We start from the raw sequence: 26,419 nt of genomic DNA on the forward strand, positions 1-26,419 counted from the left end.
ATGTGACACTGAAGACTGGAGTAATGATGCTGAAAATTCAGCTTTGAAATCATAGGAATAAATTGTATTTTTAAATATATTATTACTGTTTTACTGTATTTAATATCAAATAAATTAACTCTTGATGAGCATAAGAGTCAACAACATTTAAAAAATCTTACCAACGCCAAACGTTTGAACTGTTGTGTATATATAAGACTTAAAAACAATGCAGCAGTATTTCCAAAATTGTATTTTGAAGACAAGTAGTGCTTACAAAGTTTTTTTTTTTTTCAAGTGAAGACATGAACAACCCTGTTCAAACTGACTTTTGTACAGTAAATATGAAATTCATTTATAGCAGGCTTATTAACCCTCAAGTTTTTTTTCTTTCTTTCTTCCTTCGTTCTTCTTTTACTGTTTTTTTATTTTTATATATTTACTTATTTTCCGAGTGGAGCTGGTTACATGTACACAAACATTTACCCAGAACTGATTCATCTTTCCTTAGCAGTCACTGAAATGTAGTCAAGTTTTAAAAACATCAAAAAGTCCTCTGCCGCTCCACTCCGTCAGCCTCAGGTTAAATGTATCCGCAGATGTTCTTCAGGTTTTTCCCTGTGGCCGCCTGTGGTGGAGACGCAGCCTCCAGCACTGACCACCCCCAAACACCGCTTGGCCCAGGGCGCTGGAAGAATAAGGGAATCCCATGGACGAAGCCACGGCTCTGGAAGAGGCACCTCCAGGATTTAACATGAACGCCACTTTCAGCATTTTCTTCACAGAAGAAAACCCCCTCTTAGGGCCTGTGAAACCTGGTCGAGAGGAGAGAAATCAACAGAGGTGCCTTTCACAATAACGACCATATGATTGGACAGGACTTGATTACAGTGTTCATCAATCATTTATTTTTAGGAAAATCATAGATAAGAGCTCAAATGGCACTGATGTCCTCATCATGTAGAGAGGAACCTTTACCCAGAGCCACCCATATCAAGGTGAAACGGTCAGAATTTCACATGCATGTGTGCCAGTCATTTTTGGACCAGGCTGTATGTCTTGGGCATTGGCTTTTGTCTGTCTAAAAACAGCGAGGTGAGAGGGTTACACACGCGTACTGACCTCGTAAGGTGCTTGCTTGAAGCATGGACCTCCATTTCAGTGCTTTTGAACTCATTCAACTCTTTGCGGATGGCCGCCTGTGGAATCGAAAAGAAAAGCAAAGACTTTATAGATATACAAAGACCGTGCACTCATATTACTATGAATGGGAGAAAGTGCAACGTGCAATTTGATGGAACAAGTCCCTCCTTCTAAATAAAAGAGCCAGTTGCCAATTGGTAAAGTCATTTACCAAAAGTAATTACGTCACCGCAGCTGCTGTTAGAAGCTCCGGCTGCTATAGAAACAGTCAGCACTTATGACGGCATATGTGCATTGGCTGACCAGTCTGAAAACAGATCTCGGTAGATACACTACCATAGTATTCCCTCCTCAATTTCATAAATTGTCTTTGCTAGATGATCATATAAAAGTGAGTAGTAGAAGAGTGTTCTGTCATGTAAGAATAGCCTAATCAAAGGTAGTACAGTCTTGTTCAAAATAATAGCAGTACAATGTGACTAACCAGAATAATCAAGGTTTTTAGTATATTTTTTATTGCTACGTGGCAAACAAGTTACCAGTAGGTTCAGTAGATTGTCAGAAAACAAACAAGACCCAGCATTCATGATATGCACGCTCTTAAGGCTGTGCAATTGGGCAATTAGTTGAAAGGGGTGTGTTCAAAAAAATAGCAGTGTCTACCTTTGACTGTACAAACTCAAAACTATTTTGTACAAACATTTTTTTTTCTGGGATTTAGCAATCCTGTGAATCACTAAACTAATATTTAGTTGTATGACCACAGTTTTTTAAAACTGCTTGACATCTGTGTGGCATGGAGTCAACCAACTTGTGGCACCTCTCAGCTGTTATTCCACTCCATGATTCTTTAACAACATTCCACAATTCATTCACATTTCTTGGTTTTGCTTCAGAAACAGCATTTTTGATATCACCCCACAAGTTCTCAATTGGATTAAGGTCTGGAGATTGGGCTGGCCACTCCATAACATTAATTTTGTTGGTTTGGAACCAAGACTTTGCTTGTTTACTAGTGTGTTTTGGGTCATTGTCTTGTTGAAACAACCGTTTCAAGGGCATGTCCTCTTCAGCATAGGGCAACATGACCTCTTCAAGTATTTTAACATATGCAAACTGATCCATGATCCCTGGTATGCGATAAATAGGCCCAACACCATAGTAGGAGAAACATGCCCATATCATGATGCTTGCACCTCCATGCTTCACTGTCTTCACTGTGTACTGTGGCTTGAATTCAGAGTTTGGGGGTCGTCTCACAAACTGCCTGTGGCCCTTGGACCCAAAAAGAAAAATTTTACTCTCATCAGTCCACAAAATGTTCCTCCATTTCTCTTTAGGCCAGTTGATGTGTTCTTTGGCAAATTGTAACCTCTTCTGCACATGCCTTTTTTTTAACAGAGGGACTTTGCGGGGGATTCTTGAAAATAGATTAGCTTCACACAGACGTCTTCTAACTGTCACAGTACTTACAGGTAACTCCAGACTGTCTTTGATCATCCTGGAGGTGATCATTGGCTGAGCCTTTGCCATTCTGGTTATTCTTCTTTCCATTTTGATGGTTGTCTTCCGTTTTCTTCCACGTCTCTCTGGTTTTGCTCTCCATTTTAAGGCATTGGAGATCATTTTAGCTGAACAGCCTATCATTTTTTGCACCTCTTTATAGGTTTTCCCCTCTCTAATCAACTTTTTAATCAAAGTACGCGGTTCTTCTGAACAATGTCTTGAACGACCCATTTTCCTCAGCTTTCAAATGCATGTTCAACAAGTGTTGGCTTCATCCTTAAATAGGGGCCACCTGATTCACACCTGTTTCTTCACAAAATTGATGACCTCAGTGATTGAATGCCACACTGCTATTTTTTTGAACACACCCCTTTCAACTAATTCAACTAATTGCCCAATTGCACAGCCTTAAGAGCGTGCATATCATGAATGCTGGGTCTTGTTTGTTTTCTGACAATCTACTGAACCTACTGGTAACTTGTTTGCCACGTAGCAATAAAAAAATATACGAAAAACCTTGATTATTCTGGTTAGTCACATTGTACTGCTATTATTTTGAACAAGACTGTATATTTTGAAGAACAAAATTACCATCCAATCACAATTCGCTATCGATTAACTTGCAGTTACTGAAGGCGGGATATTAGAGAGCACAGAGGAGATCAAGTCAGTCGAGTGCCTGTCCATTCCGACCCGTATTCCACCATGAGAAATCTGGTTACCCTAAATTAAAGGGATAGGTCACCCAAAAATTATTTACTAATCCCTCAAGCCATCCTAGGTGCATATGACTTTATAATCTGACTTATATTAACAAATATCTTGGTTCTTCCAAGCTTTATACTGGGGGTGAATAGAGTTTTTGAAGCCCAAGAAAGTGCAACCATCCATTATAAAAGTAATCCATACGGCTCCAAGGGGTTAATATAGGACTTCTGAAGAATTTTTGTAAGAAAAAGATCCATATTTCAAACTTTATAAACTATAAATTGCTAGCTTCTGTTCGCAAGTCTAGTTCTGGGAGAAGAGTGACCTCAGACTCAACACATGACATACTGACACACACAGAAGAGCAGAGGAAAGAGCACAATAAAACACCAGTCAAGTCTAAAATGAGATTTTTTAATGAGAACTTGAGTTTGCTGCCCAGCCCTATTTGAACCGCAAGAGGCGTGCGTCTACTCTCATTAGATTAGAGTTTATGCTATGCCTAAGTCACACATTGGGTCAGAGGTCACTCTTCCGCTCGCACTTGACTCACGTATGGCCGTTACCGAAAGCCAGTGATTATATTTTAAGTTATATATGGATATTTTCTTACAAAAACATGTGGCTTTGTTTCAGAAGGACTTCATTAGCTCCCCGGAACCGTATGGATTACTTTTATGCTGGGTAAATGTGCTTTTTTGGGGTTCAAAATCTAGGTTGCCATTCACTGCCATTATAAAGCTTGGAAGAGCCAAGATATTTTTTTTTATATAACTCTGATTGTGTTCGACTGAAAGAAGAATGGTATACACCTGGGGTGGCTTAAGGGTGAGTAAATCATGGGCTAATTCAAATTTTTGGGTGAACTAACCCTTTTAGGGTGTTCAGTTCTTTTGGTCTGGACCAACAAAAAAGTTATACATTTAGTCCTGGATCGCATAGCGTTCACAGTAATTTTTAACGCCAAACCTAAAGATTTTTTAAAAAAACATTTATTTGTACATACAATTGTATAATTTGCGACATAAATAAAAAATGTGGTGTGCTTGGCTAAATGTGTTTGCGTTTGTGTACATATAATAGTATTTTTACTAATTGAAAACTCCCACAAAGAGTTTATAAAATGTGTAAAGGTGTCAAAAGAGCGGCAGGAATCCCTCCAACACACACAAACGAAGATCTGAAGCAAGGCAATGTAGCAACGTAGAAGAAAAAAAACAGGTATGCTTGATCATTCTGTCCTTTTTAGGGTAGCATATTGTGACTTCACATTCTGTTTTTGGTTTGTTTACGTGTCTTTAGTCTGTGTTGCGTTCATATTTCAGTCAAACCACACCATTTGGAAGTGGCCAAGGACCTCCTGAAATACTGGGTCTTGATCCGCTTTGTTCAGATGGCAGCTTTTTATCCGCTTTAAAATGTATTGGGTAAAAAACCCTGAGAGAATCACTAAGGATAATAATAATAATAATAATAATAAAACATTTCCCTCTGTGCTGTCTTATTGAATTGAAGACAATCCGAAGATCACTATGAAGAATCGCTTACATCAGCTGTTTGTCACGTACCTTGTCAGCAGCAGAGAGTCTTGTCCAGGGTTTGTCAGCTCTCCTGTCATAATCCTGGGCTTTGGCAACCTCCACATAGTCACTGAAGCGGATGAGAATCTTTCTTTCTCTTAGTTCATCAACTGTTGGCCTCTGGTTGAGCTATAAGAAAAGGAATATTGTTGAGGCTGCATACAAGTTCATGTTGCAAGCAACACTTTTTCTGCAGGAAACAAAACAGACATTCTGACACGGAACACACTTTTCAAAGTAGAATAACTGGCTCATTGTTTTTCGGAGAAACAAGTCTTTCAACTTAGTATGTTTGCTGAGATTTAAGAAACATTCTGATATTTTATGCTTTAGTACAGTCAAAATATAATAATAAATACATCACCTGTATTCAAATGTAAATAACGAGTAATTAATTGCACACTGAAAAAAACAATAAAACGAAATATTTCAAAATATAAATATTAATGTTGTTTTATTATGATTGTTGTTATCGTTGCTGGCTTTTAATATTAATAACAACAACATCAATGTGTAATTATTTGCAAACTAGAAAAAAATAAACAAACAAAACAATTATTACGAATGATTATGGAAATGTCCACAAAATTACCAGTTAATATCCGGGTTAATAAGTATTTTTATGTTTACAGGTAAACGTTTTACAATGTATTTACGAATTAAAAGTGTATTAATCAAATGTAAATGTATAAATAATTGGACACTGGAAAAAATAGGTAAAAAAATACTATGATTCCAAAATATAATAATATTACAAACTCGATTCCAAAAAAGTTGGGACACTGTACGAATTTAATAATAAAAAATAATGCAATCATTTACAAATCTCAAACTTATATTTTATTCACAATAGAATATAGATAACATATCAAATGCTGAAAGTGAGACATTATGAAATGTCATGCCAAATATTGGCTCATTTTGTATTTCATGAGAGCTACACATTCCAAAAAAGTTGATACAGTTAGCAATAAGAGGCCGGAAAAGTTAAATCTACATATAAAGAACAGCTGGAGGACCAATTTGCAACTTATAAGGTCAATTGGCAACATGATTGGGTATAAAAGAGCCTCTCAGAGTGGCAGTGTCTCTCAGAAGTCAAGATGGGCAGAGGATCACCAATTCCCCAATGCTGTGGCAAAAAATAGTGGAGCAATATCAAAAGGAGTTTCTCAGAGAAAAATTGCAAAGAGTTTGAAGTTATCATTATCTACAGTGCATAATCTCTTTGTACGGGTCAAGGCCCTTAAACCATACTGGATGTCTGTGATCTTTGGGCCCGTAGACGGTACTGCATCACATACAGGAATGCTACTGTAATAGAAATCACAACATGGGCTCAGGAATACTTCCAGAAAACATTATTGGTGAACACAATCCACCATACCATTCGCCATTGCCGGCTAAAACTGTATAGGTCAAAAAAGAAGCCATATCTAAACATGATCCAGAAGCACAGGTGTTTTCTCTGGGCCAAGGCTCATTTAAAATGGACTGTGACAAAGTGGAAAACTGTTCTGTGGTCAGACGAATCAAAATTTGAAGTTCTTTTTGGAAAACTGACATCACGTCATCCGGACTAAAGAGGACAAGGACCCAAGTTGTTATCAGTGCTCAGTTCAGAAACCTGCATCTCTGATGGTATATAGTCTCATGAGTGTGTGTGGCATGGGCAGCTTACACATCTGGAAATGCCCCATCAATGCTGAAAGGTATATCCAAGTTCTAGAACAACATATGCTCCCATCCAGATGTCGTCTCTATCAGGGAAGACCTTGCATTTTCCAACATGACAATGCCAGACCACATACTGCATCAGTTACAACAGCATGGCTGTGTAGAAGAAGGATCCAGGTACTGAAATTGCAGTCCAGTCCTTTCACCCATAGAAAACATTTGGCACATCATAAAGAGGAAGATGCGACAAAGAAGACCTAAGACAGTTGAGCAACTAGAAGCCTGTATAAGACAAGAATGGGACAACATTCCTATTCCTAAACTTGAGCAACTTGTCTCCTCAGTCCCCAGACGTTTGCAGACAGTTATAAAAAGAGGAGGGGATGCCACACAGTGGTAAACATGGCCTTGACCCAACTTTTTTAAGATATGTTGTTGCCATGAAATTTAAAATCTACTTATTTTTCCCTTAAAATGCTAAATTAAATGCTAATTTAAACATTTGATATGTCATCTATGTTGTATTCTGAATAAAATACTGACATTTTAAACTTCCACAGCATCCTTTTTTTAATTTACTGAGTTAATCTGTACAGTGTCCCATCTTTTTTGGAATCAGGTTTTGTAAATATATCATTGTAGACATTCAGTTAACCTTCTCAAGAATTGAGGTCCTGCTCTCATTTCTGAATGTCACCTCAGCAAAATCAACTTTTTTCTTTTTATCTCTATGGTCTGAAGACTTATATGGATGTTCTCTCAATCTGATACATGTGATGGAACTCACTTAATTATTACACAAAATTGCTTTACCCTTTTGAAAACCACTGCTTGTCCTTGAATGGTGCATCTTTAGTCAGCATTAGACAGTGTTGTATAATGTCTTGTTACACAAGTAATATTAGCAGTAGCAGTCAACATCACTTTACAGACCAGCATCTTCCTTACCTTCAGTGACCATGATTTAAACAAATAAAGTAAGCTGTAAGTGAAATGAAACTGAACATAGAGTTTTTACCTTTCTGTTCAGTCTCTGTTTGATCTCTCTTCTTTCCTCTTGCTCCGTCTGATCGTTCCTCTCTGAAAGAGCAAAAGACAGACTCGATGAGGGCGATCTAATCAAGTGCGCAGCAGTCACAGGGGTCACTTAACATGCCTGCTTTAACAAGCCTTGTTTTTCTCTGCTGCCTCTACCTAACACACAGATTACACTCATGGATTTAATATAATACTGCGTAGTGTGTGGTACAAAGCAATGGAGCACACTCACATTAAATCATTTGACATGCTTTTTGAGTTTGGCATAATGTAAAGGGATAGTTCACCAAAAAATTTTAATTCTGTCATCATTTGCTCATCCTAAAGTTGCTCCAAACCTGTATGAGTTTCTTTGTTCTGTTGAGCACAAAGAAGATACTGTGAAGAATGTCGGTAACTAAACTGTTGATTGTCTTCCATAGTATTTGTTTTCCTACTATGGATGTCAGTAGGGCCCATCAACTAATTAGTTCGCCATATACAAAATATCTCCTTTTGTGTTCAGCAGAACAAAGAAATTCATTAAAAAAATTCATTCAACTTAAGATGACAGAATTTTAATTTTAACATGATAATGGGACTGTAATATAAATAATCCAAGAAGCAGCAATAGTAATATTATTAATGAAGCAATATCACGTTAAGCTATTATTACTTGTCAGATTAACCATTTTTGATAGACTATGCATTTATATTTACATTTCTATTTTTGTGAAATACTCACGTTTTAAAATATTTCTGCTCTCCAGCTCTTCAACGGCCGGCCGTTGACTGAGTCTCCTGCGGAAAAAGACCAGAATGTGGTTTTGAACCATACTGTCCCGTGCTGAAGCAGCTCAATGAGATCCAGAGGTGAGGGAGATTCTAAAGGGACGCTCAAAGTCTCTCCGTCCTTTGTGTTCAGCCTGACAGTTATTACTCCTCATCTGGATGCACAAACACCAGGGATTTTGGAGCCCTTTTGCTAAATAAACACCAACTATTAGGATGCGGTGCTGACGAGACTTAATTGAGTGAGAAGTGCAGTCGGTGTATATTACGCTCCGAGAGAGAGAGAGAGAGAGAGAGAGAGAGAGAGAGAGAGAGAGAGAGAGAGCGCACTCGTGCTCCTTGTTTTGATCGGGCGCGCGCTCTTTTAAACAGACTGCCGTGTGCTGAGTGAGCGCTCCACGCGCGCCGCTCTATATCTCATCTCTCCTTTGTAGTAGTGCAGCTACTTAATCGTTTGAATATAATATGCTGGCATGTCGCATGTAGAAAGCACAGATCAAAGCAACTAGGTCATATAGCCTGTCATATGTCTGTATTCGACTAAATGTTAAACTTTTTTTATTTATTTATCCAGAAATCATTTTATTTGATAATATTTCACAATTAGCCTAGATAGTAGTACTATAATTGTAATTTAATATTTTAGATATCTAAAACAAAATAATTTTAGATATTTTTAGTACTTAGGTTTGAGTTGATGTTGAAACCAAGAGGCAACCTCCTGAGAGCTTTCTTGAAGCCAAATTGGAAGTAATGTAAACGGCAATTCCTCGACTGGCCACTAGGAACAGGCTCCAGAAGGGAGCAGAATCTCATTGAGCCGAAACTTTACAGCAGAAAAAAACATGTTTACAGCCTGGTACAAATTGTGGTTTTGGTCTATACGGCTATAATTTCCCCCTTCAACTGTGAGGGGGGTGAATTATTTATAACTCATTCGTTTACGTTATATAAAGCCTTAAAGTTCTGCATAATTAAGGGCGTGGCCACTTTGACAGGTGGATAGCTGTTTATCCGCTGTAGTCATCGGGTCACCTAAGCTCTGCCCACATCCCGCCTCTTTGCCCATTTTTTGTTATCCGGGAGTGACACGTGATGATGCGCTGCCAAGATGGGGAAGCCATATCTAAGCGAATTTTAACATGGGGCTCAATGAAATTCTGCTCCCTTCTTAAGCCTGTCCCTAGAGGCCAGTCGAGGAATTGTAGTTTAAGTCGGAGGAGGTTGCCGTTTGGGGCCGACACAGGACAAAAATTTAGAGACAGCAGAGAATAGCTAGCTAGTGCTCTGTAGAGCAGTTTGTCCATTTAAGGCTACTTTATAAACACGGTGCCGCAAAATGGCGACTTCACTTTAAGAGAACCCGCGGTGTATGGAGATACAAAAAAAAACAAAAATACATAACAGTTCATTAAGTAAGGTCTCTATACACCACTGACAACAGTTATATGCATTATATTGCATTTCTGTCAATAGATCCTCATAAATATTACACACTGCACCTTTAAATTCTGACATGAAGAAATGACGATTCAATATTCCAGGTTTTTCTTTATTTTCTCCTTTCTCTAAATAAAACAATGTCCTTTTAATTTGTAATCAAGTCACACTTTCCCCCCTGTGTCCCCAGTCTTAATTTCCATCCTCTTAATCTTTTTAATATCTCTAATAAAAGCCAGGTGATGACATCACCTTCAGGGAGCGGAAGCTGCAAAGCAAAGACGAGTGAAACACTGTGATTACTGTCGAAATAAAACACTCCATCCCGTTTAGTAACAATATAAATCAGCGTAATATCATCAATGTATAAATAAAACTGCCTGCTGTCTTGTGGAAATTGCTTTCAAACACATTATTAATATACAATATTTAGCTATGCCAAGATCTACGGCGAGGTCTGATTAATTTAGGCATTTTACGGCATTATATTGCATTCCAGCCCTTGTAGCACCGCTGTCACTCATATAAGCTGAGTAAGACGGGATTCCAGCAGATGTGGCGGCGTTAATATTTCATGAACTGAAATGGAGACCTACTCCCAAAGCTCCCTTGGAAGCTGCCTGGATATTATTGACCTGTGCGACGAGTTGCTTAGCAACAGTAGCTTCCCTGTGAATACGGAAACAAAGAAATCTGCCCGTGCAGCACTGGAAGCTCGTGGCATTGGTCTACATTATACACATGACTTAAATCTGCACAGTTTAATTAACAGATGGACGGCAGTGTGCTTTATCCGAACATATTTCCATCAGTTAGGAGAAGCTGATATGAGTACAGTAGACTGCCGCCTTGTTTGGTATTCACTACAGTGAGGTAGAGATGGAGGAAGGGAACACGCACTACCATCCATTATTCACCAGTCTGAGCTCTAAAAATAGCTCCAGCCATGTCTTTCTTCTGTGGTGGAGTAGAGCACGGCAAGCCAAAGATAGGAAGGTCATGACATGCTGCTGCGGCAAAGTGTCAGTGTGTGTTTAGCTCAGACTTCAGCCTGTCCCGCAGGTGCGTTGACTCTGGCCTAGTTATACTCATTTATGCTGACTATCACTGTCAGACCTAAACATGACATTTAAACGGACCCTATTTACTGCCTTAACAGTGTTCCTGGTCTTATGATGTGAACCATTCTTCAGTGCATGTTAATAATAAAAAAAGAGTCTTCATATGCTTTCATCATGAAGTAATTGTTTAAAAGTAAAACAATTACATGTTTAGGGCCCTATACATTTTTTTTTTTTTTCTCAAATTCTATATTTTTTTGTCTTTTTGTATTTTATTTTTATTTATTTTTTACAAATTCTGTGTTTTCTGTTTTAAGTTTTCTAGGTTCCATTGTAATGGTTTAATTCAATTTGAAAAAATTCAATTATGATTCAACAATCATAATTGAATTGAATCATAAGAATCAATTCTATTTGTGAATTAAACATTTTCTGGCAAGCAAATGAAGGCATTAAACATACATTTTCCATTTCATTCATATGAAATGTAACTTTTATCAAGCAAAGTGCTGCACAATAGAGCTTTACTGTTAAAAATGAACCATGGAAGAAAGGTGATTAATCCTTAAGCAAATGTGCAAGATACGGGGGATCTTAATGGGTAACAAGCGGTGGAAGTGATCTCTCATACATCTCTTCGCCATATCGTGTAATTTAACCTCACTTGCAGGCAGTGATGGCGTGGGAACGGCTGATGTACATAGTGTTTTATTTAAGGTAAAAAATTATATAAATACTGTCTGGTTTGTCACACAAAGTGATTGTTTCGTGTCTTAAGACATCAATGTGTCGCTGCAAGCCACAGGGTTTAATATAGATTTGTATTTCTGTGTTTTTTTACTTTCATAGAAATACACTAGCCTGACAAGCCAGACCCGCATCAAGATGTTTGGTCTGGAAACTCCCCATTGATAGGGCTCAATCCGAGGGGCGGGATAAACGGTTGTCTTTCAAACTCCCTCTGTACGCGATAGGATAGCGCTAAACCAACCAGAGCAACGAAGGTGAAACAGAGCTTGTTGATAGATTAAACATTCCCCGTATCCGGTCGGCAAAACTCCGAACACATCTTCCCTTTTTAAGAATGACTTCAGTGCCGTTCTTTGTTCTTTTCTCAGAGAAAAGCTTAACTCCAATTCTTCTAGAGTTGCGGTCAAAGCTGATTCGAATGACTGCCGTTTACCAGTTTCTTTGTTTACTAGAAACACGCAAACGCAACTCGGCCGTCGTCATTATGGCCCAGCCCAACTCAATGTACACAATGTGTTTGGCCCGGCAAAAGTTAGGTGAATACAGCTCAGAAGGGTATTGAGAGTTGCTAAATGACATTCGCTGGCAGATTAAATTTGCTGCTGCTAGGGTGCGTCTAGATTTCTAGGCTAGAAATACACCCCATTGACATTCAAATATACGAGCAATGGTTGGAGTTAAAAATCTTCATTTGTGTTGTACTGAAGAAACAAACACACCTACATCTTGGATGCCCTGGGGGTAAGCAGATAAACATTAAGTTTGAATTTTTGGGTGAACTATCACTTTAATTATTATTACTCAGTACTTAAATATATAATTCCACTGTAAAAATGACACCGTAAAATAAAGCGTAATTGACTATTTAAATATGTTTAATTACTCATTTATTATGACAAAGTTTTGAATTTGAATCAATTTCACTTTAAATGTAATCTCGAATAACACACTATATGCTTTAGTAGTCAGCATTTCAAAGTAATTGTAGGCTACTCCTTTAAAGCACAACAACAGATCATTAAAATATATTCATTTAACATGTAAAAGTAAAACTTAAAATTTTACATTATTGCAAAGTGCATTTTTTGCGTGTTAAGAAATTAAAATAAACAATCTTTAAGTACATTTTAGTGGTTATATATACTTTTAAAATTTGAAGTACACTACAAGTGCACATTCAATACCATTAAGCACACTTCTTTTTCACAAGGTGAAACCCTAACCCACACCAAATTTCTGTGTTATGTAAAATCATACAAAAACATTTTTATTACAGGGGAAAACCAAGAAGGCATTTTAAGCTTTGCTCAATTGAACCAGAATTCCCCCTCTAAAATATAACAACTGACAAAGAAGACGGATGACTTCAATTAGAAGATCTAACTGCCCCTTGCTATTAGGGATGTATCTGATAAGCAGCTAAAAATTCCAGTTATACATGTGATTTCAAAATCCTCAAAAGCGACAACTAGCCTATTTGTTGGTTTATTAAGTCCCTGCTTAAAAATAACTACGGTTTTGTAAATTTCCATCATATGCTTGAATCTGTGTTTCTGAACCTGAAGGTAATCTAATGTAAACACCTACATCAGCACAGTGCCTGCTTTCCACTCACATCCTTATCTGAATCACATTTTTGTAACAAACCACTCATGGTCCTCGCATTACATAATTAAGGATGGTCACTTACATCATTGCTTATGACATTTTAGCACCTCGTGTCTGTCATTGTGGCCTGAATAAAGCTCTTTCAAAGTCTAAATTAAACTGGACATAATGGCTGTTTCTTTTAAGAATCCACAGAAGGCTGATTTCAAAATACCACAGCTGATTACATAAGACTTACACTGACAAGATCTATAATTGAATGAGACACTGCAGCCCATCCTGAGCACATTTTTTCCTAGCACTTAGCTGTAAAGATCAGATATTAAACACTATATTGCTTCTATCAGAAAGCTGAAGTAGCAGATGTTTACTTAGGTTCTAACCTCTGAGTGCAAGTTTACACCGCAACAATGTACTAAAAACGGAAAAGTTTTTCCTTTGCATTTTTTACATACAGATGACAACATTGTCAAAACGATCCTCATTTACACGGATCCACGAAAATTATTATTATTATTAATGTATTATTCATGCCGGGACAGTACTGGACAGTACAGCTGGTGATGTCAGATGCCTATAGACTAAACACGTGATACACATGCACATAACGTCACTGTTTTCACAAATTTAATTTTTTTTTATAACTTTTTCAAAACTTTGAAATCCAATTTCAAAAGTTTGCATTTTCTGGCCCCTAATGATTGGCCAAAATGCATAAAAAGTTTTTAGTTTAAAACGATGTCATGTAAATGGCCCTGAGATTTGAAATGCCATATTTAAAATGTAAAAATGCATTCAACAAAACAAAAACACAAAGCAAAGCAAAACACATCAAAGCAAAAAACAAAAACAAAAACACATCAAAGCAAAACACAACAGAACAAACAAAAACACAAAACAAAACACATCAAAGCAAAACACAACAGAACAAACAAAAACACAAACCATTAAACAAAACACATCAAAGCAAAACACAACAGAACAAACAAAAACACAAAACAAAACACATAAAAGCAAAACACAACAGAACAAACAAAAACATAAAACATTAAACAAAACACATCAAAGCAAAACACAACAGAACAAACAAAAACACAAAACAAAACACATCAAAGCAAAACACAACAAAACAGAAAACAACACACATCAAAGCAAAACACAACAAAAAAAGGAAAACAAAACACATCAAACAAAAACACAAAAAAACTGAAAACAACACACATCAAAGCAAAACACAACAGAACAAAACACAAAGCAAAACACAACAGAACAAAACACAAAGCAAAACACAACAAAGCAAAACACAACAGAACAGAACAAAACAAAAAAACACAAACAAAACAAAACAAAACACAACAAAACACATCAAAGAACAGAAAACAACACACATCAAAGCAAAACACAACAAAACAAAAAACAACACACATCAAAGCAAAACACACACAAAAAAATAACACATTCTTCTCTCATTGCAAAACAAAACCATACCACAAATATTTTAGCAGCTTGTAGAAGTTTCTGTAACTCTTTGTGTCATTACACAAAGCTTGAGAAATGCGTCCACCATTTACTGAACTGAACTTTTGACTTCAAAGACTGGTGTTCATATATAATCACAATAAGAATGAAAGCTGTAGTGGATTTATTCACTCAGATTAACTCCAATCCTCAATAAACTGTAATCTGCTATGTATCTTACCTAGGTTACAATCATTGTACACAATAACTATCTCTGCATGAAATCTGTTTTCATAATCCGTTTCATGAGTCCACTTGTCCATATAATCCTTAAGTGATATCTAAACAGATTTGCTGTCTGTAATGAAGGAGTGTGAGCATACGACTCATCTCAAGCACTAAGCTTCCCCCCTGGACTAAGTAATTAATGGATATAAATTAGTAGCTAAATTAATATTAGAATAAAGGTTGGCAGTGTATGCAGGCAAAAAATTGTATTAAGCAGTCTCCAAGTCTCTGATGACATTCCAAAAAATGTCCTGAAGAGGGCAGTGTAATGTTTCATATACTTGCATATACAGTACAGTAAACATACATGTATGACTTACTTGGCAAGTTTCATTTCGATCTGTTGACGGATCTCCTGTCTCTCCTGGTCGCTCCGCGCAGGAAAAATGTTCCTGTCTTCCAGCTCCTGTTTGCTGGGACGATTCCGAAGCTTGACGGCCAGCAGCTCCTTCCTCATCCTCCTTGGCAACGTGCCTGCACACATTTTCCATACAATTCATACCTTAAGGACATAACAATCTAAAGTACACCAGATTTCCAGACTTCAATTACTCTCCTGCCACTTGTATTAAGCAATATGAAAAAACACAATGATCCAATGACAATATCATGGCAAACATTCTGTACAAGTTTTACCTGATCTTCTAGTTCTAATAAATCAATGCAGTATATCTCATATATTATATCACAATATTACACTTTTAAATAATTCCCGCTCAAGACGTGACTTTTATGCAAATTTAGTTTGTTAGTAGTGTGTTGAAACCATTTTCATAACTGTTTATTTCACACGACAAAACGAGTTGTTCTGCCGTTAACTGTACTAACATATATTGTAGAAGTGTGGGCAGGGATATCTCAGCTCTACTTCCTGCTCTCTACAGCGCAGACGCAGGTCCCAAATCACTGCAAGATGTCATAGATATATTCGGACATTGCCAGCTTTGCTTTTCTACAATGGAGGATAGTTAAATGGCAGTCTATGGTTGAAACTCAAAGTTATGTTAAGGGCTGTGACATTTCCCAAACACGCTTGAAGTGACTGACCAATCACAACACACTGGTCCAATTGACCAATCAGAGCACACAGTGTCCTTTTCAGAAGGAGGGGCTACTTAGAGAGACATAAAAGACTGGGAATAGTGGAGCTGCAACAATGTCAAAAATATGTGAAAAATAATGTATTCTAACATTCAAGAATTTTGGTAGAGCCTTAGGGTGCTTTCACACCGGCCTCATTTAGTTCGGTTAAATCGTACTAGAGTTCGTTTCCCTCTTTGGTGCGGTTCGTTTGGTCAAGTCTGAAAGCAGCAATCGCACTCGGGTGCGCACCAAAAGCGGACCAAACAAGCGTACCGAGACCTCCTTGAAGAGCTGGTCTCGGTACGCTTTCAAACGAACTCTGGAGCGGACGTGATCCGACCTCGAACAGAACCAACGGAAAAGGTACTGAACATTTTTGAACTAAACCAGCTGCCGTAGTTAGCTGCGCTGACATTGTGTGCATGACATTATTACCTGAGAGATCGTTGGAAATATTTTCGGGAAGATGAGCATGTCAGAGTAAAGAATAATGCACGAATCCGCTTGAAGTGACGAGTGAAGCACGCTCGCCGTCTGCAGTGCATTAGAATGTTGTTTTCACGTTGCATCCGCGTTTCATTAAAGAAATGTATTTTTTGCATACTGTGGTAAATACACACAGTGTAGTAGATTATGGCCAGGGACAAAACTAGCCCGCGCAGTCGTCTCTCCATAGTGTTGTTATTATAGTTTGCTAGCTTTTCCTCTTCTCTGTTGGAATTTTCCCACACGTAAATTCTGACCAATCGAAAAGCAGTATAGGAAATACACCATGGCCAATGAGTGATGTGGATGTTGTCACGTGCCTGCGTTTTGGTTCGTTTCAACTGGTTCGGACCAAAGCAATCAGTGTGGTGTGAAAAGGAACCAAAAAAGCTGAAAAATGCAACAATGTGTAATTGTTTGCCCTTGGTTCGGACCAAATGAACCGAACTAGAGATGTGTAAGAAATGTACTTCAATTAATCATAAAATGGCCCTGATATGTCACTAGACATTAAGAAATCATGTTCATTTCAAATACTTCTATCACTCACAACAGTAGTCTGGCCAGGAAATTGTGATTTAAAACTTGTTATTCGCCTCAACTGATGTTGTCATGTTGTGTTTTCGCCTGAAGCTCCGCCCTCCATCTATTTACCAATCACAAAGTCAGTAGTGTTTCGGCATCCGGGTTGCCAGATCTGCTCTAGTTACCACAGTGGCAGCTACAAACGTTCCTCCTGATCCTGCAGCATATATGGCAACCTCGAGTCAGTGGGAGGGGGAGAGGGAATGCTCTGCTCTACCATCATTTGAAAGTGATTGCAGTACCAGTGTTGGCCACAATCTTACATACACTCCCTTTAAAACAAAATAAAGACTTAGTAAAAGGGCATAATATGGCCTCTTTAATATTTCTGCAGTACACCCACCAGAAATGACAGACTCGTTCCAGCCGTCAATGTCGTAGATAATTCCTGAAGCGTCAGTGAAGCAGTTGTCTTGTCGAACGTTTTCCTTATTTTCCTCTGCTTCCTTTCTGTTCTCACCATCTCCACTTGGCTCTCGCTCAATGCTAAAATAGAAAAAGAAAGAAAGACACTTTAATGGGATACACTAATAATTTCTTAAACCTCCTAAAAATTAATTCTGAAATCAAGCAAATAAAAGTAATGATAGGTTTAAAATCATCACCTTTCCTGTCTGAGCTTTGATGCCAGTGCTCGGTGCAGTTCTTCTATTATACAGCTAGGGGGCAGTGGCGGATGTATGCTACCTATATGCGGTGACCCCGCAGGATTAGTAAAATGCCCTCTTAAAACCACAGGACTGGGGCCATCAGGGACTCTTGACAGTTCTTTCTGGAGAAAAGAGTTTGAGTGAGGCACTGATGCGATGACGACTTTACCCGGGTCTGTGGAAAGAAAAAATGCTTTCAAACACCACGATATCAAATTTGATCTGATTTTCACTATGCGAAAAATGAACACACCTTCCTCCATGCTTAGCTGAGAAACGAGATTGCCGTGACTGCCTGGAGGTGACTGCTCCTGGGGTTCATCTTCCTCATCTTCCTCTTCGTCTTCTTCATCTTCCTCAACATCTTCATTCTCATTTACAGAGGGATCCGCCTCCTCGTCCTCCTCCTCTTCCTCGTTTGAATTTGGCTCCTCCATTGTCTCGTTGTCCTGTACAAAATCTACCACTTATAGGAAACACAAAATCATAGTTTAAACTGTTAGGAATGCAATTCAAGACTTTTGTTCATTGGTCATTGATTTATATAAGAAATATGATGCAGTGAAGAGTGTCATAATTTGCAAATAAATAATGATGGTTTCCAAACAGGTTTCCCAACCACACCCCCTATGCTTCATTGGTCAGTCAAATAGATAGCCCCAGCTATTGGCTGAGCAACAGTGGTCTTACTAGCTTGGAAAATAAATTATATATAAAGAGCACTCACTGCTAGGGAGATTGTCTTGCTCTGAGCTGAGGTACTCCATGCTACTGATGCTGAGAATGGGCCCCTGAGAGCCAGGCAGTCGGATATCAGCATCGGAGATGCCCTGGATGGGAGAGCTGGGGTCTGGAGAATGAAGTCCACAGGCCAAAGCCACATCTGCACACAGAGGAACAGGGTTTTAGTACTTTTAGGCTTGCATTAGATGTCTCAACTCACAAGCACTCATAAGTTACACAACGTATTTGCATACACAACCAGTTTCATTCACACACGCTCATGTATCTGTGTCATCTTCTGGCTGAGATGAGATCTCTTTGGGAGTGCTATAAAGTGTCATGCCCATTCAAACAGAGAGGAACATTACACCAACCTCAGAGTTAAAAGTTAGTCTACACAAAAAATATCTAAATTTAAGATTTAAAGGTACAGTGTGTAGTATTTATGAGGATCTATGGAGGATCAACATAAATGCAATATAATATACATAACAGTGGTGTATAAAGACCTTACATAATGAACAGTTATGTTTTATTACCTTAGAATGAGACATTTCTATCTACATACACTGCGGGTCTTCTTACAGTGAAGTCGCCATTTTGCGCCGTCATGTTGCTACAGTAGCCCTACACAGAAAAAAACTGCTCTACAGAGCACTAGACTCTGCTCTGTCCGACGATGATGGCGCCATTTTTGTCCTGTGTCGGCCCCTGTAGCTTCTCTATGTGCTTCCAAAGGGAGGGGTGAGCGGTTGCAATTCACAACCTCACCACTAGATGCCGCTAAAATTTACACTGCACATTTAAGCATTTAAACTGCATAAATTGTTTTTAGATTGCACAGTTTTAACTTGCATAAACAAACAAACACACAATGGCATGCATTGTCAGTCATACCTAAATATTTTAACAGTACATCAGTACTGTTTAGTACTTTAGAAGTCTCAAATTTAGAATTAAATATTCTTTTTAAAATGTCATTGCAATTTTACTTTAAATAAAATGGTCAGTCCAATAACAGACTGTAAACATCTGTCATGTTTTCACCAGTTATACAAAATGTTAAAGTCAGATAATACAAAAAATGCATACTGATCAGTGTGTTTGCAATTTGAATCTGTGTATTTGAACCTGGGTCTGCATAAATGCTAAGATATACTCTCACATCACTTAAGGGTATTTAAGGGCATTGTATCGTACTTAAAGAGTATTTACTCATCCTCGTGTGGTTCCAAACCTGTATGACTTTCTTACTTTGTTGGAACAAAAGTCCATACAATGAGAGTAAATGGGGCCAAGAACAACATTGGACCCCACTGACTTTTAATTATATGGACAAAACAGTCAAAATATCGTGTATCATGATTTCAGATTTTTGAGTGAACTAAAAAAGAGAAAGGGTCACTGGTTATTCTCTCAAAAAATGGAATATGACACATCTGCTGTTTGCCATCACAGGATTGACTTTGGATTTCGCTAAAAGATTTTCCTACTCATTGCCAATCTTAACACCATCAGAAGACTAACAATCCACCCTCATTTCCTGCATGCATCTGCTATCATTGGTGTATCACTTCCTCTGCTAAACTTGATTGGATGACGATATTGTCTCATTATGTAACTAAACTGCTTCTACAGCTGTCTGCTATAAGTTCACGCTTGATTAAAACATCTCTTGCCTCTGGTACTGTTCCGTTAGAACTAAAAACTGCTGCTCACACCCTAATTCTCAGGAAACTTTGTCTAGGTCCTGTGTTAAATAATTACAGCCCTATCACAAACCACAGAACAGAGCAGTTTCCCCTCAATTAAAGCTGCACCTTATATATATGCAAGCCTTTCAAAGCAGAATAATGTCCTTTACATAGCAAAGACATCTCTCCACAGGGCCATAAATGACCTCCTCCTTTGTGCTGAGTCAGGGGTGCTAAATATTCAACTCCTTCTGGGCCTCAAATCTTTACTGGATTCTGTCTCTAAGATGTTAGCATCAATGACAATGGAAACTCCTCTGGTTGAGCTCTTCAATGACAAACAGCAGTTTGTTTTTCTTCTGAAACAAATCCTCGCATTAGTCCTGTTATCTAGGGTGTCCCTCAGGGTTCTGTTCTTGGACCTCTTTCTCTCAGCCCAAGCTACGTTATTATCTCTTCCGATCTTTCATGTATTCATACTCTTGTGTAATCGACGCCCCATCCCATCATTTATTTCCAAATAAATCTGTCTCTTCCGTGGTACCCTGAAATTTTGAATATTCCAATCTAATATGATTTCTGACCTGTAAGGTTGCCAGAATAATAATCATACACGGTGTGTTAATAGGCCAGAGGAGAACTGGCACCCCGACTGAGTCTGGTTTCTCCCAAGGTTTATTTTTCTCCATCACGCCCTGATGGAGTTTTGGTTCCTTGCCACTGTCGCCTTTGGCTTGGCTTGCTCAGTTGGGGGGACACTAAAAATATGATTAAAGTTATTCAACTTATTATACAAATAAAATGTATGAATTAGGTCTTCTTTAATTCTATAAACTATAATACTGATCTGCCAACATCGTTGCTATATGATAAATTAAAATAAGCTTTTGATATGTTTTAGCTTACCGCGTGGGCATCCGAGATGTAGGAGTATTTGTTTCCCCAGTAGTTTCAATTTTGATCATTTTAGGTCAAACCGTTCTTGTCTGTGCCTCACATAATGCAGGTCTATGGTCACCACCTCAAAGAGCATACACAGAGAAGTCCAAATTAAAGAATATCCCCATTGTTAGTACACACTGATGGCCTAAGACACGAAACGAGCGGTTTGTGTGAGAATTTGTATTTGTGTGAGAATTTGTGAGACAGTATTTATATCGTTTTTACCTCTTGTACACCACTACGTCCGACTGATCCGATGGCGCGCGTGCGTGTTTCCTGTTGTGACATTCGCGCGTTCTGGCTTTAGTCTGCGCAAGCGCGGAAAGCGCCGGAAGTGGTATCACATTCTTGATCAGTGTATTCTGGTTCAAATAAATATGGTTGTGAAAAAAATTCAACGTTGTCCGTTAATATATCGAAATCTTCTTCCATTGTGATGTCTTGTACATCTAAATATGTTTAAATCTTATGTTTAGGTAACACTTCCCAAATTTTTGTGTAAACAATTGAGAGATGTACACGCGCGAGAGATCCACTTCCGGCGCTTTTCACGCTTGCGCAGACTAAAGTCAGAATGCACGAATGTCACAACAGGAAACACGCACGCGCGTGCGCCCTCGGATCAGTCGGACGTAGTGGTGTACAAGAGGTAAAAACGATATAAATACTGTTCGTTTTCTCACACAAACCGCTCGTTTCGTGTCTTAGGCCATCAGTGTGTACTTACGATGGGAGATTGTTTAATTTGGACTTCTCTGTGTATCCTCTTTGAGGTGGTGACCATAGACCTGCATTATGTGAGGCACAGACAAGAACGGTTTGACCTAAAATGATCAAAATTGAAACTTCCCGGGAAACAAATACTCCTACATCTCGGATGCCCATAAGGTAAGCTAAAACATATCAAAATTTAATTTCAAAGTGAACTATCTCTTTATGGGTAGGGTTAGGTGTGGGACAGTGCAATTATAAATGTAAATACAGAAATTAATTGCAGATGTAATTACAAAAAAAGAAAGAACAATGTAAAAACACATGTATGTACACAATTGCATTGTATCGTGCATTGTATCGATTTATTAATTAAAATGTTAGTATATTAGTTAAGGCCACCTAATATAAAGTGGGTTCGAAAATAAATATTCGTTTTTTTGATTTTTGCTAGAGATAACATGCAAAAGTTTTATTAAATTAGCATTATTAAAGAATAAAAGCATATTATAACCATCCATATATTTATGTTTCACGCTTCACAGCCCAGTTATTTTGTTCGTTTTGTTTTCCACTTCAGTCACGTTATTTTGTGTCATTTTTATTAGACTCCCCATCATTGAATAATGTCTTGCAATATTTTTCTCATTCATAAATGTTTATTATCGATTACCTCTATTGCTCACTGGAAATAAAACATTATTTTCATTACCTTTTTGTTAATCGCTCAACACACAAATAAAAGGGCAACAAAGGCCTGGATGTCTCACCTGTAGAGCTCTGCTTCAGCTTCTCGTTTTTCTTTTTCCTCCATTTCCACGGCCTGAAAATGCGCCCCAGTGTGGCCAGCTTGCTGTGGCGCCGGATGGGAGGGGTGTGGACTCCACTCACCAAACAGCTGGAGCGCAGCACTTTCTGCTGCTCCATCACATCTGTAACACACGCGAGACAGACAGGAACCGTCAGCACTGAGCAGTGACATCCAGTGGTATGACAGATGATACTGATTTTGAACATTTATAATTATTTATTTAAAACAAAGTATTGTTAGTTATATAAAAGGAATGAGAAGTATCCGGACCCAAGGTGTGTCCATAAAATTAAAGCTGTCTCCCTTTTTTTGGACACCCTTGACCTATTGAGAAAGTGAACTTTAAAGACCACACTGAATCAAATTTGATGTTTTAGAAGCACTTTAAATACTTTAGAATATATATATATATATATATATATATATATATATATATATATATATATATATATATATATATATATATATATATATATATATATATATATATTCTAAAGTATTATATATATATATATATATATATATATATATATATATATATATATATATATATATATATATATATATATATATATATATTCTAAAGTATATATATATATATATACAAATTCATATCAAAGCCTGTGGCTCGTGGTGACACATTGATGTCTTAAGACACGAAATGATCGGTTTCTGCGAGAAACCACAGTATTTTTTTATTTATTTTTTTACCTCATAACCGACGAATCTCATCTAGTATTCCCCAGCGCCATTACTTCTGTCAAGTAAGGTCAAAAACCCAGCACGATTATAGATATATATTTACAAAGAATGGCTAATTCGACCGATCCGCAAAGGCACTAATGAGGAATCTATATATATATTTATGATCATGGCGGGTTTTTGACCTTACTCTACGGAAGTAACGGCATTGGGAATACTAGATAAGATTCGTCTGATATGGTATAAAAAAAAACAAATACTGTTGGGTTTTGTGTCTTAAAGCTAGGAACACACCAAGCCGACGCCGATCAACTAGTGGCGACGAAAGCAAACTGCTGAGTCGGCTCACGTTGGCTCACGTCGGCAGCGTCTTGGGTCCAAAGCGGTCCAAAGTTGCCCTGACACACCAAGCCGACGCTCGACATCAGACGGCCAATATCGCGTCCGTTCTGCGCCTGCGTTAGAGGAAATACCTTTCCGTCCCAGCTGGTGGCAGTAGTCTGTTTTCGTTATTCGAAGCGGGAAACCGGAAGAGCTATAAAGATATCAGCTGTCGTTTTCGTTTCCCCACACAGACGGATTCGTGCATTTTAGAACGTTGCAAATGGCATTGCCGTTGTCAGCCCTTGGTCTTTTACTTGTGGAAGAGGAAAGGTAGAAGCGGACGCCAAAAATACGAGGAATGCTCACTAAATGGGTGAAACCATACCCGAAGTCAAAATGTGAAACCATAGATTATTACACTTGTTCACCTATCAATGAACCATAACAATAACGGCATAGCTCAAACAACACCCTGCAAATTGGCTCATTCAGATGCATTGTGGAAGTTAATGTGACACAATCTGAACAATGGCCACTTACCCAAAGGATTGTTAAAATAAATATATGTGTATGACGCATTCTGATTTACAGTAAATTATGTTTGTGACAATGCTTGGTGCTAGTTCAATGAATTATGACAGAATTTGTATATATATTTTCATTGGAAACATGCCTATGGTGACATTTCTTCAAAATGATATCATGCTGCTTCATGCACATCACATAACAGCAGTTTGGAAATGAAATCTCCAGTGGCACAGAAATGTTAATGAAAATAATGTAACACTCAACCATACACTGAACTTAACTGACAGTAACAGAGCTGCCAACTCTCACGCATTGGCCGTGAGACACACGCATTTGATTGGTTTCACACGCTCACACGCCACACCCCTTATTTCTCACGCTGAAGTGTCAACCCTGTCGGTCAAATGCCTGAAAGATAAGTTTATCTATAGATCTACCTGATGAGCAACTCTTAATCAGAGCCGGTCGCCTAGGGCCCCGCCTTATCTTGGGAGGCCCCGTCGAGAGCGCATTAATGCAGCGCGAAAGTACATTAATGTAGTGCGCGAGCGCGAATCTCTCTGCTCGCGCGCGGAATATAATGCGCGAGCGCAAATTTCTCTCTTCTCGCGCGCGGAATGTAATGTGCCGAGAGCGAATCTCCCTGCTCGTACGCGAGAACTCTGCGTGCGCTCTCAGATACGCTGCACTTGGAAGATTTTTCTCTGGGCTCACTCAGAGAATATGCCTGCACTTAAAACGTGTCCAGTGCAATCGCGAATCTCTGTGTGTGTTGGAGAGAGATGCACGCAAAAAGAACTATACCAAACTAAGCTACTGATTTTAGTTGGTCTGAATCATGGGCGGCCAACTAAAATGGTCTAAATCAATTCCATTTGTTGCCTTCAGTAAATTAAATAGCTCAGTTTTTTTCTGCCTGTATTGGGCCTTTCCCAGTAGCCTTCAATAAATTAACGTGTCTGCAAAAATGATTCATAAAACATAAATATCAGTTAACCAGATTTACTTTCTTCACTGACGAAAATTGTCCTTGACATGGTTTTTAAGCTATTGTTATCAAATTTTTTTGGTCTTCAGAACATATTAAAATGCACATATGTAGATCATAGAAATCAAAATTTTCTCGGGGGTGCATGCCCCCGAACCCCCCTAACTAACTCACATTTGGAATCTCAGTGATTATAAAACCGTGCCTTTATTATGATTGAGGGATGTAGGTCCTATACAGAATAAGGCCTTAATATTTGATTTATAAGTAGCAATAAACAGCCAATATCCTAATATAGAATTGGACCCTAAACTAAAGTTTTACCATTTTTGTCATACCCTCACTGGATCCGTCATTACTAAGTTACGCCACTGTCTCTATAGTGCTTTAAAATTGTGTGTGTCTATAGGATGTATACAAACCGCCATATAGATGCAAAAAACAAACAAACAATAGTACCCCATTTAAATGCAGATGCATATATAGAGAGAGCTATTATTATTATTTATTTGTTTATTTATTTTTTGCAATTTTTGCTTTGTACGGCAACATTTTGGTTGGCACCACCAAATCTCACTCTAAGTTTTTTTGAAAAGTTGGCAGCTCTGCAGTAACCATGCTAACTATTAATTTACAGATATTGCACTTTGATAACATTGTATTGTGGAAGTAACACATTATAAAAATATGTCTCTATTAATTGAAAATCTATTTATTCTTAAATTAAAACATCAATATAGATGTGTTTATTTACCCTGCTAGTTAGATGTCAAATAGCAAAATAAGGGTTAGAATTCTGCATCATCTTGTGTTTTGTGATCCTTTTTTACATAAAGAACTGTGAATGCAAGTACCCAAAGTCAAAGTTTTTTATTTTCCAATGTTCAGTACAATGGGCACAAATAGCTATATAGAGAATAGCTATAAAAGTAGCTATATGTGTAGATTCAGCCAAGGGTGTACTGGGCCATAGCTCCGCCGTAATGAAGCTGGGCTCCTCACGGGTGCCAATCCAGGTGTCACTGTTGGTGCCATCTGAGGGTAAACAGGATTCACTTTCAGACAAAGGTTCCTTAAAGAAACAATCAAAATGTGAACAATGTGATACAATAGATTCTTACACTTGTTCACCAATAACCCATAACAATAACAGGGCATAGCTAAAACAATACCCTGCAAATTGGC

At 38.1% G+C, this 26,419-nt stretch overlaps 1 protein-coding gene across 2 annotated transcripts in view; it reads right to left on the bottom strand.

The window, feature by feature from the left end:
• Positions 1 to 215: 215 nt before the first annotated feature.
• phactr3a (phosphatase and actin regulator 3a) overlaps positions 216 to 26,419 on the bottom strand; it is a 54,012-nt gene continuing 27,808 nt past the window's right edge. For both annotated transcript variants that reach the window (XM_067446675.1, XM_067446676.1), the window contains exons 2-12: positions 22,652 to 22,813; positions 18,539 to 18,694; positions 18,065 to 18,277; positions 17,767 to 17,986; positions 17,505 to 17,647; positions 15,328 to 15,481; positions 8,356 to 8,411; positions 7,612 to 7,673; positions 4,905 to 5,045; positions 1,102 to 1,178; positions 216 to 794 (exon numbers count right to left, since the gene is read on the bottom strand). In XM_067446675.1, the coding sequence (XP_067302776.1) occupies positions 779 to 794; positions 1,102 to 1,178; positions 4,905 to 5,045; positions 7,612 to 7,673; positions 8,356 to 8,411; positions 15,328 to 15,481; positions 17,505 to 17,647; positions 17,767 to 17,986; positions 18,065 to 18,277; positions 18,539 to 18,694; positions 22,652 to 22,813 (1,400 nt within the window). In that variant the 3' untranslated portion in view covers positions 216 to 778. The remainder of the gene's footprint in view (positions 795 to 1,101; positions 1,179 to 4,904; positions 5,046 to 7,611; positions 7,674 to 8,355; positions 8,412 to 15,327; positions 15,482 to 17,504; positions 17,648 to 17,766; positions 17,987 to 18,064; positions 18,278 to 18,538; positions 18,695 to 22,651; positions 22,814 to 26,419) is intronic.

This window comes from Pseudorasbora parva, chromosome 6, assembly GCF_024679245.1.
Source record: "Pseudorasbora parva isolate DD20220531a chromosome 6, ASM2467924v1, whole genome shotgun sequence".
In the NCBI taxonomy this organism is placed as follows: domain Eukaryota; kingdom Metazoa; phylum Chordata; class Actinopteri; order Cypriniformes; family Gobionidae; genus Pseudorasbora; species Pseudorasbora parva.